The following is a 15,128-nucleotide window of genomic DNA, read 5'->3' on the forward strand; positions in this document are numbered from 1 at the left end:
CGCGGTGGCCTACCCAGGTTGACAGTGAGCTTGACGCGGCCTCCGTCCAGCTCCAGTCGCAGGGTGTCCGCTGACTCTTTGGAGGTGGTGGCCATGAGCAGGCCGTACGCCCGCTGAGACATGAAGCGCAGCACCACGTCCTCCGCCTCCGTGTGCATGGTGACCGGCATGATGATCTTCAGGTACATGCTACCGTCGTAACTCAGCACCGTGGCCTCTGTGTAAGGGCGAAGGAGATGACAAAGTGGGCAACGAATGACAGGAGAAAAGACGCTCGGAGAGCGATGTGGTCATGATGGTAGATGGATATGACAGTACAGTATCAGCAGCCAAGTGAAAGTATCTAACACAAAATAATATTGAATGAATGTTTCTACCGAATATACTTACGTTTCAGTTCCTCCAAACACTACATTCCTAGTTAAAACTACATTAAGACGAGTTTATATCCTCAAAAAATGTTTTGCCAATAAACCTTAACCATATAAAAGATCAATTTTTAATTTTCTGTCTTTGACGTTCAACTATTTCAAATGCGAGCAAAACGAATACCAATTTCCCGTTTGTCAAAAGGTGTATTTTTGTTGTCACGTCTAAATCATAAGATCAAGTGAACATTCAGTAGGAGCGATGATCAAAGCCATGTGTGTCTGAAGACGTATCACACCGATCAAAAGATAATACAGATCACGCTGCACGTCTCAGACATTAAGGTTTGGAAGTCTGACAGCAACATGCAGACTGCTCATCAAGACCTCTGTCTCTGTGCTTTTGTAAATGCACCTTGATGTTGTTTGCCTTGTCATTTTCTTCTTAAATATAACTAGGTTTTAATCTGTTTCAAGATAATAGTTGTGTCTTAGAATTTGTCCTGGACTTCATTTTAAGAAGAACGACAGGAAATATAAATACTGGATTTCAAATCAGACTCTCCTCTTGCTTAGGAAAATGTGAAAAGTGAAGCTGGTTTTCTTATTCACATGAGACACAACTGTGGCTACTGTCTGGAGAATCAGCCCTGCAATAAATAGACTGCTGCGGAGAGTGGCAGCTCCCTGAGGACTGCTCTTATCTTGCAGTTTGGGTCGATATATGTCACCATAGGCTAACATGAGTCACTGTCACAGGGTGCTTAAAGCGTTTAGGTTTAAGAGTGTATGAAAACACGATGTTTAAAGATGCAGAAAAATCCCTGCTGCAGGCGGAAAGCAGTGATATTTTAAAAGTGCACAACAAAAATCAAATGTACAAACACACCTTGTCTTCTTTGGCAAATGTCCTACTGACAGAACACATGTATTATTCGATCAATCAATTAAAACGATCAATAGCTCAAAAAGAATGTTCATCATCACATGAACACCTGCTCAAAACACCATTACCTTGGTTGTCGTTCTCTCGTCAATATTATTGATTCGCTGTACCTCCTGCTAATCTATGAACTCAGTTTACTGACAAAGGAATATGTGGCTGGTTCCGAGCAAAGTGCTCCGAGTGTGCAGTAACACAGAGCTCCACTAGATGGCAGAAGAACATCACAGACAGCACACCTGCTGCGTGAGCACCCAAAGACTAAACTGGTAAAATATCACCCTTCCAAAATGAAGATATTTCACCCTCTGCCTCAACTGTCCTGATTTGAATCCAATCTCTCCTTCCCTCATTACCCTCCTTGTCCCTCAAAATCCCATCCTGTCACGGCTCACTCACGCCCACAGACGTGCAAAGACAAACCGTGGACCGAGGTGCCTGCAGCTAATCGGGATGAATCAGACGGCCGTGGTGCTGTTTGAGGAGCTCGCCCTGCTTCGCCGTGGCGTATGCGCCACCCGGGTTTGCGTGACTGGCACAGATGGCGGCGGTAGGCCTGGCTGCTCTGCCACATCGCTGCCAACCTCTCAGCACTTCAGATTCGCATCCCCCCCCCCCTCCACTGCAGCAAGCGGGCCCGAGTGCAACCGAGCCTCGTTTGGCATTTAGTCTGCACACAGTTCCCTGTGGAGCTCTTAGGTCTACTATACCAGCAGCTGCTTGATCGTGTCACATACAAGGCAGAATGTCATAATTGTGTTGAAACTCACATTCTACATTTGTGTTCTTGTTTTGCTTTGCAGCTTTAACAATTTAGTAACTTTTCATTATTTGTCCCTGTGCACATTTTTTGTTTTTTTTGTTTTTTTTGTTAGGGACAATACAACACATCTATTTTCTTTTGTTTGGACTGTGTTAAACACAGTTATGTTTTCTACGACGTGTGCATAGCTGATCAGAACCTATAATTAACTATACAGTCGTAAAAGACCTTCAGATTGGAATCCTTTCACTCATACAGACTCCCTTTCACCCTCCTTACCTATCTCACAGTTGGTTCCCAGGTATCCGGTGCCAGTGCAGTCACAAATGTAGCGGTTCCATCCCTCTTTGCACAGACCTCCGTTTCCACAGGGTGTGCTGCTGCATCTCTTCTGCAGCTCTCGGGTGCAAAAGCTGCTGACTCCCAGAGCGCTCTGGATCTCGGCCAGACGGCGGACATCGCGGCTCTTTCCGTCAATGAAGAGGTCTCGGACGCAGCCTACGTAGCCGTAGTTAAGGAGCGCCGTCCATACTTCCGGCGGCAGAATGAGGTCTGACTTGGACTCGGGCAGCCCGCCCAGGTACATGTCACTGTCCAGGTCCAGGATCTCGCTGCCCTCTGGGGAGCTGAAGGGCATGCTGCGGCTGTTGACGGAGATAGATCCTGAAAGACAGAAACACAAGGAAGAACAAAAAAAGACCTTATTAACTATCAAATACTGAAAGAAGTGCGTGATCTGACGAGGTGTGTGAGGGGTTAGGAGGTCAAGTGGGTGAGGGAGTGAATGGGCGAGTGGGAGGGGCAGACAGAAGGACATACAAGAAACAGGAGGGACGGATGACGGTAGAGTGTGTGTGCGCATGTGTGAGTGTGTGTCTAATGTATCTATAATAGACTAAATGGAGGAGAAGGGAAGCAGAATGCAACAGGGAGTGGGTGAAACAAAAGGCCCTCTCCCTTTCTGTGATTAACGACTCCATCTTAATTTTCTATTAAAAGCCAATTACAGCGGGAGCAGCAGTGAGATCACATGCGTGTGCAGACACACTCACACTCACACACTCACACTCACACACTCACACACTCACACACACACACACACACACACACACACACACACACACACACACACACACACACACACACACACACTCATTCACACCCTTCCTCATTATAAGACACCATTAGGGGGAGATATAATGTCCAAGGTGCTTGCCCACCTACAGATCATTCATCAGACACCACACACACACTTAAGCATGCAGATGCTCCTGTTTGTACCCACAGAAGCATTTGAAGACATCACACAGCAAGGGAAAATAAACGTAAGTTAACAAACACCGGATATTGGTATGTGTAACCATTCCTTCACTTCTAACATACTGAATTAGTGGAAGACGGTTATAGACTATGTCACATTCACTTCAGTCTCCTTTTCTGTGACCGTCCATGACACTGTCTACGTCATAATCCAGTGAATCGTTCAAATGTGCTGCCAAAAGATGCAATACAATGAAAACATGAAGATATTTAGAATAAGTACATGTTTAGTCTGAGTGTACATTCTGGTTTTAAAAAAACCCAACAACAACAGATATTTGGTCTGACTTTTGAGTTCTACTTTGAAGAATAACCAATCTATACATTTGAATAAAACAGTATGAAAAACATTACTGAATATCAACCTGCCTCATAACGTGAAAACACCTTGTTAGAAAATGTGGATTATGAATCTAAGATTAAAAAAAAAAAAAAAAAAAAAAAAGTGCTCAGTAAAATTATACGTCAGCTGTCAGTCTCAACAAAGCATCCCTCACCTTTCCTCCCTTCCCTCTGGAAATCCACATGGCACCAGTCCCCGTCATTGACCTTCTTGTTGCTGGCCTTGAGCTTTGTTTTTCCAGAGCCCATATCAATCAGCAGGTACAAATACCCGTCTAGAAGTTCCATGGCAAAGTAATCAGTCTTCAGCTCCCGACCGGGCTTCTGCTCTTTAGGGCCCTGAGGGCGTCCGTGGCTGTACAGCAGCAGGCCGCTGGGCTCTGTGGTACGGAAGTCGAAGGAGATGGAGCCCGTCTTTTTAGTGTTCCACTTGGGCAGGGAGATGTAGGACTCGGGCGTCTCGAAGGTGACTGGGTCCAGGGCTGCCACGTCCTCGCAGCGGAACACCAGATCGCCGTTAAGGGTGATTTTAGGGTCACGCTCGATGGCCAGACGGGACAGCTCCAGCTTGAAGTCATTGTTTTTGTACACCACCTAACAAGCAGACAGGACAGAAAGTGGTTATAGGGTTATAACTGATGGTGATTGTGGATTCATATATGTAAACCAGAGCCGGATTCTTATTTAAAAATGTACTTTCCTTTTCGAGCCTGAAAACAAAATGCTGCTGCAACAGTCAACAACATTTTCTTCACAATACTGAGAGCCGGGGAACGCATGTTAACTACTCAAAGTATGTGCTATAACCGCAGCTGAAGAATATTGTCAACATGGGGAAACGATGACTCCAAATGTGAATGAAATTCATGATTTTCTTGAAGAATGGTGTGAAACCAGATTTAGAAGTACAGAAGCTGCTTTTGCATCTCCTACCTCTGATGAATTCTCTGTGAATGGTTTGGTGAGGAAATCCTTCACACAAAAAAAAAAAAAAAAAAAAAAACCTGAAACACCAAGAGCGACCACTTGGGGCCAATGAGTTGCCCAGGGCACGCTTTCATTGATTCCACTGACGTGAGTGTTGGGATTTAGTGGGTACTCAACGCACTCGGTGCATCACGCTCTGATCGCCACTGTATAAACTCCTAACTCTTGGTCAAATCCATAAAACAGACAGCCAAGGCGCTGTTGTACAGAAAGTGCAGCATAAAATGGCAATAAATAAGCACAATAAACAGAAAAAGAAATTAAAAGGCAACACTTGATATCCAAAGAATGTTGCCCACAGCCTTAATGCAAATGTCTCCAACAGCCTTTGATGGAATAAAGTGCTATTGTTTGAGCTCAAAGTGTCCATTTATGCATCACTGTGTGCATTCATAATGGATTAAGAGCTAAAGGCAAATTAAATTATTCTCGTCTTTTATAGTTTTAGTTTTCCTTTTATTTGTTGAACACAGCGCTTTGAGAGGCCATCCTCAAGGTAATGGAGTGAGCCAGCTGAGGTCTCTGTTTGTGTGATCTGTCTCCAAGCAGCGCTTTTTACGCTCTCACACACCTACACACAGTCGCTGACAGTTAACGATGGGAGAAAAAAAAAAAAATCTCCACATTTCTGTCTTTGTTTTCTGCTGCTGCAAGGTTAAGGAGATTCTTCTGTTATTGTAAAGTCTCAAGTTTGATCCTGGCAGCAGATGTCTATTGATGATTTGGCACTGAGTAAAGACAGAAAAGCTACCTGCTCATTGTGTTTGGAGCACAACAGTAGCTTTGACAAAAGCAAGGGCCAGTTGGCCAGTTGTATTGATTGCTTTAACCTGTAAATATGTTGTTTTCCACTCGTTTTGGCCGACAATGCAATTCAAACTGCAAAGAAAATGCATCTGATCACAAAACTAGTCAGGCTGCACTTTTAAGGGTGAAATCAAGTCACTTAAATCAACTTGAATATCATGATCCACCAATCTGATTATGTACTTCACTGTGCTTTTCAATAATATCTACATAGTTTGAATACAACTGCAAACTACTGTTACCCCAAAGACGAATAATTAAGGTTGAATTATTATCTGTGTATCAAATCGCCTTTTCCTTTGTTTGCACTGGCCTGTTTTAAATTCATTTTAAGCCTCGTGTGGATCACTATATTGTTTTTTTTGACTGCTTAATTTGTCCAGACTACTGCTGTCATTCGTCATCGTCTCCCACAGTATCTCTTTCAAATGCCACCAATCTTAAACCAATTTTTTTTTTTTTTTTTTTTTTTTTTTCTCTCTCACATGCGGACGCACTTTGAATCTGGTCCTCTCTATCTCTTCCTCTCTGTCAAACACTACACCTACGCAGGATGCTCGACAAGCACGCAGATGTGCTGGGTTATTCTCGAACGTAAGCCTCCTTTGGTTCTCTTCTACATTGGCCACTCTGCCACATGTACAGTACACTTTTATAATGTCATCATTAGCAGAGATTAGTCCTGGTAATTAGCCATGATAACGCTAAAACTGGCAGCTAATCAGGCGTGACCTCGACTGGCTTAAGGTGTTAGAAGAAGAGTGTTAGGTGCAAGGGAGAAAAAGCAGTGGGAGAAAGAGAAAATATGTATTTTCATTTTAGGTACTTGGGTTTGTTAATCTGCTCTGTCGACAGAAAAAAAAAAAAAATGAGCTGGTGTTATGCTTTTCTATACAAGATCATACAGCATGTCTACTTTGTTCCCAATCAACACTATCAGAGGATGAGGTCATTTCTTCCTCCTGTGAATTTTGGGTCGATGAAAACAGACAATAGATCTCTATTCTGACTCCTGTCATATGCTTGTTTTCTCTCGTTTTAATATTTTTTTTTGACTGTGACCTCTTAATTTTCCTGAGGAATCCAAACAAAAACAAAAACAAATCACTTGTACAAAAGACTAATGGTCACAAGTACACGAGTCTCTCACTTTTTGACTGTCAGAGGGATTGAGTGCAATCTCAAGAGTCACCATCGGACCAATACAGGCATGTGGCCAAGTTTAGCATTGTGTAACATAAACTGTGACTGACAGCTGATAGCGTGATCATCAGCAAGTGCAGATTTTGTTAAAAAAAAAAGTTCAGATGACAGATGGTACATGACTGGGCCAGTTCACATCCTCTTTCACACTACCACCAGTGGAGTACATTCAGAAATGTTAAAATCTTCTTCCACGCAGCTGTGCTTGTTTGTTCCAGTGTGTGTGTGTGTGTGTGTGTGTGTGTGTGTGTGTGTGTGTGTGTGTGTGTGTGTGTTTGTTCGTGTTCAATTTAGCAAGGGCAAGACATAAAAAATATTGAATTAGCCAGTTATTAAGTGTTTCAATCGCTATCTTTCCACGCTGTGTCTATCAGTTTGTCTCTAGTAGAATAATATAAATGTAAAAAGAACGAGTTGCCATGGGCAACAAAAAACTAAGATGAAAAAGCAGGCTGTAAAATAGAAAGGAGAGGTGTTAAGCAGTGAGGGAGCCAGGAGAAGACGGCGGTGTATGAGAAATGAGAGGGCAACAAAGGGACAGAGGGATCCATGGGGACACTAAAGTGTGTAAAGCACACAGGGCCAATTCACAGATATCAAATATTTGGAGCTCTGTAGAGCAAAGCCTCCAGATGATCTGGACTCAGTCAGGGCCGGGATCTGTAGAAATTCTTGTGCTGACTTAGCATCTATACTATATGCCTTTCATTTATATGGTGAAATCCTGGCCTTACACAGACTTTGTGTAAGGCCTGGAACACACTGTCTGCATGGCGTCATTTCATTTAGGCTTCTATGTTAACGGATTAGAGCAGCCAAAACGCCTGCTCAGACGTGCGTCTCACACCTCGCGTGTGAGGTGTGCCATTTATGAAATAGAACTGATGCCTATTTTTCACGCGTTGCGGGATTTCCTGTAAAAAAAAAATATATACAGGGAAACGACCAGTGATCAAATTTGTAGTGTATAATGACAACAAAAACTTGAGTCGGCTATAATTGTGCCATGGCGACACTTCACCAGGTGAAGGGTGGTGTTTTCTTCGCTGCTCTGCTCCTCTATCTCAGTGTGAGTGCCTGTGTGTGTCTGTGTGTTTCGATGTGAGTGAGGCTAAACAAAAACCACGTGACTGTCTTTTGGTTACAACTCATCACTTGTCGCACCTTAAAAATTCAATACTGAAGGGGCATTATCAAAGAGGAACTCATTGATTGAATGGCAGGACCTGCAGCCACAAATGGAACCGAGCCGCAGTAGAGCAGCATGTGAAAGGCAAAGCACACGCCAGGCAGGCGGTGTATCCCAGGCCTAATATGGGAGTGTATGGAGGGTGGCCGTGGTGGTGGTGGTTTGGGGGTGGGGAGGTCAGGTTTGACAATAATAAAAAAGATTACTGTCAAAAGATTAAAAAAAACCTCTGAATCCCTTGACAGAGTTAATAATGCCAAAACAGTTCTTGTCCCCTCTTTTGATTTAATCATCATGTCTGATTCTAGATTTCATTCACTCATGTAGCAGCACCACAGGTTGTTTTTTTTTGTGTCGACTTAAACTCCAGTGATGTGGACTCTGACTTCTTGTTTCTAATGGTGCAGCCGACGCGGAGCCGAAACCTCCACCTCAGGGGTGACTTCATCGATTTGTTTTGTCATTCAGAAACTCTGCAGGTCTAGAGTGTAAAAATAATAATTCATTCCTCAAATACTGGGGGTTAAGAATGTTTGATGAGCCCGTATAGCACAGTATTAGAGTTACTTATGACATAATTAACAAACACTTCCAACATAGTATTATACTGCATGAATTGGCTCGAATGGTGTTTACTGACAGTTTGTAATGCACTGCCATTATTACCATATGCTGTATGAATAGCTGCTATTTAGTAAAAAGGAAAATGGGTAAAGGACAGGCTTTGCAGCAGCACCCTTCCTAAAACCGCTCAGTTAATGTTGACTTGTGGTTGGTGGGGTGGAGTCGAGGTGATGGGTGACTTAAGTAGATTTTATAGTTCAACAAAGGCGAGACTAGGAGGAAGTTGCAGATGGAGAGATAGAGCATCAATCTGAAGTTGAAAGGGCGGCAAAGGAAAGAGAATGGGAGAGAGAGAGAGAGAGAGAGAGAGAGAGAGAGAGAGAGAGAGAGAGAGAGAGAGGGAGAGAGAGAGAGAGAGAGAGAGAGAGAGAGAGAGAGAGAGAGAGAGAGAGAGAGAGTGCAAGGAGGAGGGCAAGAGCATTCATCCAGTGCGTGGAATCTTTTGAAGAAATCAATTTTTAATTTGGCCGTCAGGATGGCAAAGCTGGTGTACCAACAGCGCTACCATGGACTTAATTACACAAAAATGCCCCTGAGAAAGGGAAGATGAGAGGGAGAGAAAAGGAGACGGAGAGGAGTGATCAGAGAGGCAGGAAGAGTGACAAAGACGAGCAGAGAGACCGAGATGGAGAGGGTGGTGTGAAAGGGACGATAGCAAGGTCACCGTCTCCGAGAGAAATGGAGCGGTGGAGAGACAGATGGTGACACGCAGAAGAGGAGAGGAATCTGTGGAAACAAGACTGGGGGGCTGAGGAGCAGAGAGACCCGATTTCACACCCCACCTCTCAGAGAAAACACGCAAGCGCATCACGCAGCGCGTGATCATAGCATGTGGGTGACTTTGAACACACATGGAGGAGCACAGGCACACATAGGGCAAATAAAAACTTCACAGAGTTTCAGTGTGTCTTTTTTTTTTTTTTGGTGACTTCTTTACTGCTTTGCTCTTCCTTTGGATTTCTGCTGCCTGGAGGGTGCCGGCCAAGCGTATCAAAGGCATTTGACCACGGTGGCGGCATGAAAGCCTTGCCCCGGACCATAACACCGCTGATAATCCGAGCTGTGCCACAGAACCAGCGCAGGATGAAACGTACCGGTGTCTACCCCCCCCAACCACTCACTTTTCTCTTTACTCTCAGCCACTACTACTCTCCCCGGTGCTCTCGGTTACTCTCATTGCGGGTTTTCTCAATGCCTTTCTGCATGGTTACCTTTCTCGCTCAGCTGACGTACTCATTAAAGCCTGACCGCAGCTACAAGTGTGAGACCATGAGACTCAAACACTGGGAAAACAACCTCGTGAGTTTTAAGTCGGGATATTATTTTCGCCTCCACACACCTTCAAAAACTAACAAACAAAATTGGTTATTGAGTATAACATATCTTACTTTGAGTAAAAATTAAGTCAGCAAACCGTGTGAAAACGATACAGTATAATCACCTTATTTTTCAAATATACTGTTGTTTATCTCCTTTCCCCCCCATCATTGTGGGGCAGAAGAAATGTACCAGTTTTTGAAGCCATTCATTTTTCAAGGGCACTGTCAAAACGATAATAATAATAATAATAATAATAATAATAATAATAATAATAATAGTAATAATAATGATAATAATAATAATAATAATACAGAGACACACAGGTAGAAGGTACCCATATGGACAGAAAAAGGTGCATTATGATTTCACATAGAAAGGTGATCCAAAACATCTTTTTCTAATTTTACGACTCGATAATTGATTGTTTATCACACAAAGTTTTGACACATGCTTTGCAGTGCTGACCGAAACCCAAGCTGATGAATGAAAAGGTCTTCCCTTTGCAGAAGGTCATAAATGAATGCCGATGTATTATGTTTACAGTAACATCACGTACCTCCTGGATTTTATCTGGAGCTCACTCAGTTCTCTCGAAACCAAATCTCACCTCTGCAATTGTTCTTTTCTTACAGTCTGCAATGTGCGATCCAATAGGATTTGCTGTTGATAATAGTTGTAATATTTTTTTTTTAGTTTGATACATATTCAGCTTGCATTTTTTTTAATTTTATTTGCACCCCCTTTCCACTATTTTGCCAAGTTTTTTCTGCAGCATCTCTTCTAAATTAGCTTTTTATTGAGAGTTTGCTAAATCTATGGAACCGTCTAAAAGTTGTTAAACATGTTTGACATTTTAAATAAATATCTGCTAAGTCACTATCTAACAGCAAATGAAGTAACACATTGGTGACTGAGCGTGTGGCCCACTGATGAATGTTTTTGCGTTTTCAGTGAAGCGGTGCACGAAGAAGAAGAAGCGTAATAGTGTTGTTGTTTTTTTCCGGTCTCTGCTTGCATTGCAACTAAACGGTAACTTTGACCAAACAAACAGACCAAAATGATGAACACTGATGATGGAACTTGAAAAACAAGAGTGAATCCGAAGAAAAACAAACAACATGACGCTGTTTAAATCTTTGATTAGTGAAGTCCAGAAACACCATCGCAATTATTGCTTATCGCCACCGATGCCAGCAAAGAGAAAGACATGGAGAATTTTGACACTGTGACCCTGAAACTGTCTCTCAAACCATCAGCTCCGACATGCAGAACTTTGCTATCATTGCTTCTTTCACCTTTATTTGTTGCTGTTAGCGCTCAGTTTTCCTCCTGTTCCATCCCCCTTCCCTTCGCTACTCTCTCTCTGTACATAGACTGTAAATCCAGCCTTGTCTTGATGAGAGAGAGGATAGTTAAACGCCTTGGGAAGTTTAAGACCCACTGGGGATCCTTCCGATAGCAGCCCAAATAATGAAAATGTAATTCTACAGGCATAATTAAGTTAGAGATAGGGTGATTACTGTGTGATCCATTAAAAGTGATGGCAAAAGTAATTACTTATTCAATCAGCGTGATTTTATGAGGAAATGCGATGGCACCATGTTGCGTCGCTTCTATACAAGTCATTACATGGGCATAATACTTTAAGATATGATTGGTCCTCCTGACAGCTTGTTCAGCCATGGATTAATACCCTGGTGAAAATAAAAGTCAGTTTTTTCAAAGTTGAGTTGAAGACAACTGTCCTCTACATACAAGACTGTGTGTGACTGTGTATACAGTCTGAATCTGTCTGTATTCCACTTGCTGACTGTGGTGTGGTTTGAGGGGTTCCTGTGGAAGTGTTTGGTCTGCAGTGTGGTTAGGACAAGAGGAAAGAAGCATGGAGGAAATAAACACTGGACAGAAATTCAGGATGCTGACTGACACCTCCCACTCTCACATATGGGAGTTATATCTGCACACTGATGATTCTCGAGACGGTGTCAGTCAACACAAGTATTCATGTGCGTATGTGCGAGAATGACGCTACTCCACATTCTAACATGAGCCAATCACAAAGTTCTGAGACTGTTCCTGTTGTGCAGCACATGGAGCAGGGCGAAGCAGCAACACACAATAACATCAGCACCTGTGACACACACTTTTTTTTGTGACCACTGGTGAGTGCATATTTGCAATGGGCCTGAAACTGGATCAGAAAGCAAACACCGAATTTTGTGTCAAATGTTTTGGAGAACAGACAGAAGCCGCAGAAATCCAAATCTGGCATGTAGGGGGGATGGGGAGTTACGGTTCATGTGAACGAGAAACCCGCCTGTTTTCAACGCACTGTAAGTAGGCGTGCTGTCATGTAGGAGAACTCGTGCGCCATTGCGCCACAGTTTTGATCATTTGCTCTGAATGCTCCTCTGTGACGCTTCAGAACGTCACAGGAGAACTCGGTGTTCACCGTCTGACCGTGGGGGATGAATCCACGGTGCACAAACCCTGAACTGTCAAAACAATTCACCTGGTTGTGCTGAATGACTTGCCACACCGTCTTCAGTCTTGGACAGTGATGTTCTGCCGATGTTAAAGTATGACTGTCACTCAAAACACCTCACCAGGCTCATTACTACATTGCCGTAGGCTTTCTGAAGCATTTCAAGGGTCTCCACTGTTGCTTTCCGAAGTTGGACACAAAATGATATGCACGTCCTCCGCTCAAGTCTATGCTGAAATCGTAAGTGCGCACATACCAGTGGTCACAAAAACACAATTAACACGGGTGCTGATGTAGTGCTTTGTATTATTGTTTTTTTTTTAATGCAATTTTGTTTTGAAAAAATAAAATTCTCCTCCTCTTAGTTTTAGAAACACTAAATTGCTGTGAACAGTTCAAAAAAGGTTACTTTAAGTATAAGATTGTACGGTAATCATACACTGACGGCTGGTTTGGTGAGAATTGTGTACATAGCAAGTAACGTAATATACTAGCTTTAAGCAGTGACATGCATCACATAATTATGTACAGTTTCATGTTTGATCAGCCTCAAAAAACTACAAACCACAAACTCCACAATCACACAGAGCAACTCACATCTTTAAGGCAGCCCATGAAGTTGTTGCTGACTGGTGATCCGGGCAGGTCTGCCGTGTTGGGGCTCCCTCCAATGTAGAAGAAGTCATCCGAGCCCAGCATGGTGTAATCTTCCTGGGTGTAACCAGTTGTGGTCAAAATACCATCAACTGAGATGGTCACCTGGTACAGGCATGGCCCAAAAGAGATAGAAAAAGGAGAGGGAGGTAGAGAAATAGAGCAGGTAGAGGCAGAAACAGAAGATGATAAGACAGACGAGAAATTTGAAGAAAATGGGAGGAAAAACAAGGAAGAAATTGGATTAAACACCGGTGATAGGTGGGGCTGTCCCCTGAATTGTAGCACTTGGTTGGTTGCTTTTGGTGCCAGTCAGACTGAGGGCTTTCACTCTAGAGTGCAGTTGCTAAGAGAAAACCAATGGAACAATGCTGACTGCGTAATCCCTGCCAGTGGTGGAAGAATAACTCTGTTTCAGCTGACTAAAGGCTTTAAAACTGAACCCTGCTCTATAAAAAAAGATTCAGTATATGTAATAAACAACTAGTCTTTTGTAAACATGCTATCGATAAACACAAACAAGTATCTAATTGGAGGAACTATCAGTAAAGAAATAACTTCCTTTTCAATAATCAACTGCCTCAAGTCTCATATTTTGTGCAAGGTTACATATTCTGTGCTGACTGTTTGATTTCTGACGGAGCAGAAAATGTTAGGTGGAGTCAAGAATCAAACATGCAGCCCCAGGCTGACGCTATGAGAGGACAAGGATTGAAGTGCAGAAACAAGACTTGATATTCCTAATACAAAAGCTGTTTTGGTACATTTTGAGGCTCTCCAAGGTATATTTCTTCCTCTTTTCTGAGCTCAAATGAGGTTTTGATATCTGTAATAAAAAGTGTTCACACGTTTGTGTTAGTAGAACAAAAAAAAGGGTTTCATCCTCAATTAAAACATGTGTGGAGACTTCTGTTGTAATAATGTAACACTAGACCTTAAAAGACATGAGGTAACTGGTATAAAAAGTTACACCGGGCCTTGTCTGAAGAGTGACTAAAAATGAGACTGAAATGAAAATGCATCTCTCCTCCGATGTTTTCCAGGAGGCGTCACGAATAAAAAACCTTGTCTTTTTAAATTAAATTCATCAAACTGCAGTACTGGATGAAAATGCTAATACATGTAGTTTGGCTAATGGCATTATATCATGATTGTGTTTAGTATCAGTACCACAAGCTATGCTGCAGTACGCACACGCTGCCAAATCATGCTGTTTGATTCTGGAGAGACTTTTGCAGTTAGTGACCAATGTATTGTCTAATTAACCTAAAAGAGCTAGCCTGGGTGAAAGTGAAGCACTCCAGTGTCTGATTCACCAGCTGGTATTCTGCATAAAAGTATGAATACAGCACTGCTGGGAGCCACGTACACAACCATCTGCTTTTCATTACCTCTGCATACTAAAACATGAAGCTGGCACTAAAGGCCATAATTTCATCAAAGTCCACATTTAATTTGCGGTTATTTGCAGTTAAACTTTGAATACGAGAGGAGGTCTTTTTGTCATGTCGGATGTAGTGACATTACTTTGGTTTAACATGTGGTTGATCTGCATAATTTTTCATGCTACGAGCACAGACACAAATTCCGTTCAAACAATAAACAGAACAGTTTTTAAATCTGCAAAAATAGCAGTTATTGTAGTAAATTAATAAACACGCTTCAATTGAAGTTTAAATATCGGTCCACAACAACTGCAACATGCACTCTAAGCCAGCGGGCTGAAGAGAAACCTTAGCAACTGCACTCCACAGATAATTCGCCTCTGCTGAGTTCTCATCTTCTCTTTTCCTTGGCGTTTTTTTTTTGTTTGTTTGTTTGTTTGTTTGTTTGTTTCCGTACTTCCCTTCTTAACAGGGCAACTCATTTTTATGTCTGCTGTTGGTCCCTGGTGACAAAGATGGATCATATTGGCCAGAAGTATATGGCATGAAGAGACTGCAATGCTGGTATGTTGGGGTCGTCTTTGGAGATCTCGAATGGGGCTTTCAGCAGGACCACTTCATTTGTCCGATAGTGATGACAGAGACCTGACTGGCTAAGGAGGAGAAAAGGGGGAGGGCGGATCATCACGGCGTATGTGAATTCAAACCTACTGACTTTGGTCCAGCCATCTACCCATG

The 15,128-nt window shown here is 42.7% G+C and overlaps 1 protein-coding gene across 3 annotated transcripts in view; it reads right to left on the minus strand.

Moving 5' to 3' along the window:
• Window positions 1–15,128, minus strand: part of nrxn2b (neurexin 2b) — a 658,484-nt gene that overhangs the window by 340,362 nt on the left and 302,994 nt on the right. For all 3 annotated transcript variants that reach the window (XM_069159139.1, XM_069159138.1, XM_069159137.1), the window contains 4 exons: window positions 12,949–13,110; window positions 3,892–4,330; window positions 2,354–2,737; window positions 14–217 (listed from right to left, as the gene is read on the minus strand). In XM_069159139.1, the coding sequence (XP_069015240.1) occupies window positions 14–217; window positions 2,354–2,737; window positions 3,892–4,330; window positions 12,949–13,110 (1,189 nt within the window). The remainder of the gene's footprint in view (window positions 1–13; window positions 218–2,353; window positions 2,738–3,891; window positions 4,331–12,948; window positions 13,111–15,128) is intronic.

This window comes from Embiotoca jacksoni, unplaced genomic scaffold (assembly GCF_022577435.1).
Source record: "Embiotoca jacksoni isolate LCO1_2020_lvr unplaced genomic scaffold, fEmbJac1.0.p SCAF_24, whole genome shotgun sequence".
NCBI classification, from domain to species: Eukaryota; Metazoa; Chordata; class Actinopteri; family Embiotocidae; genus Embiotoca; species Embiotoca jacksoni.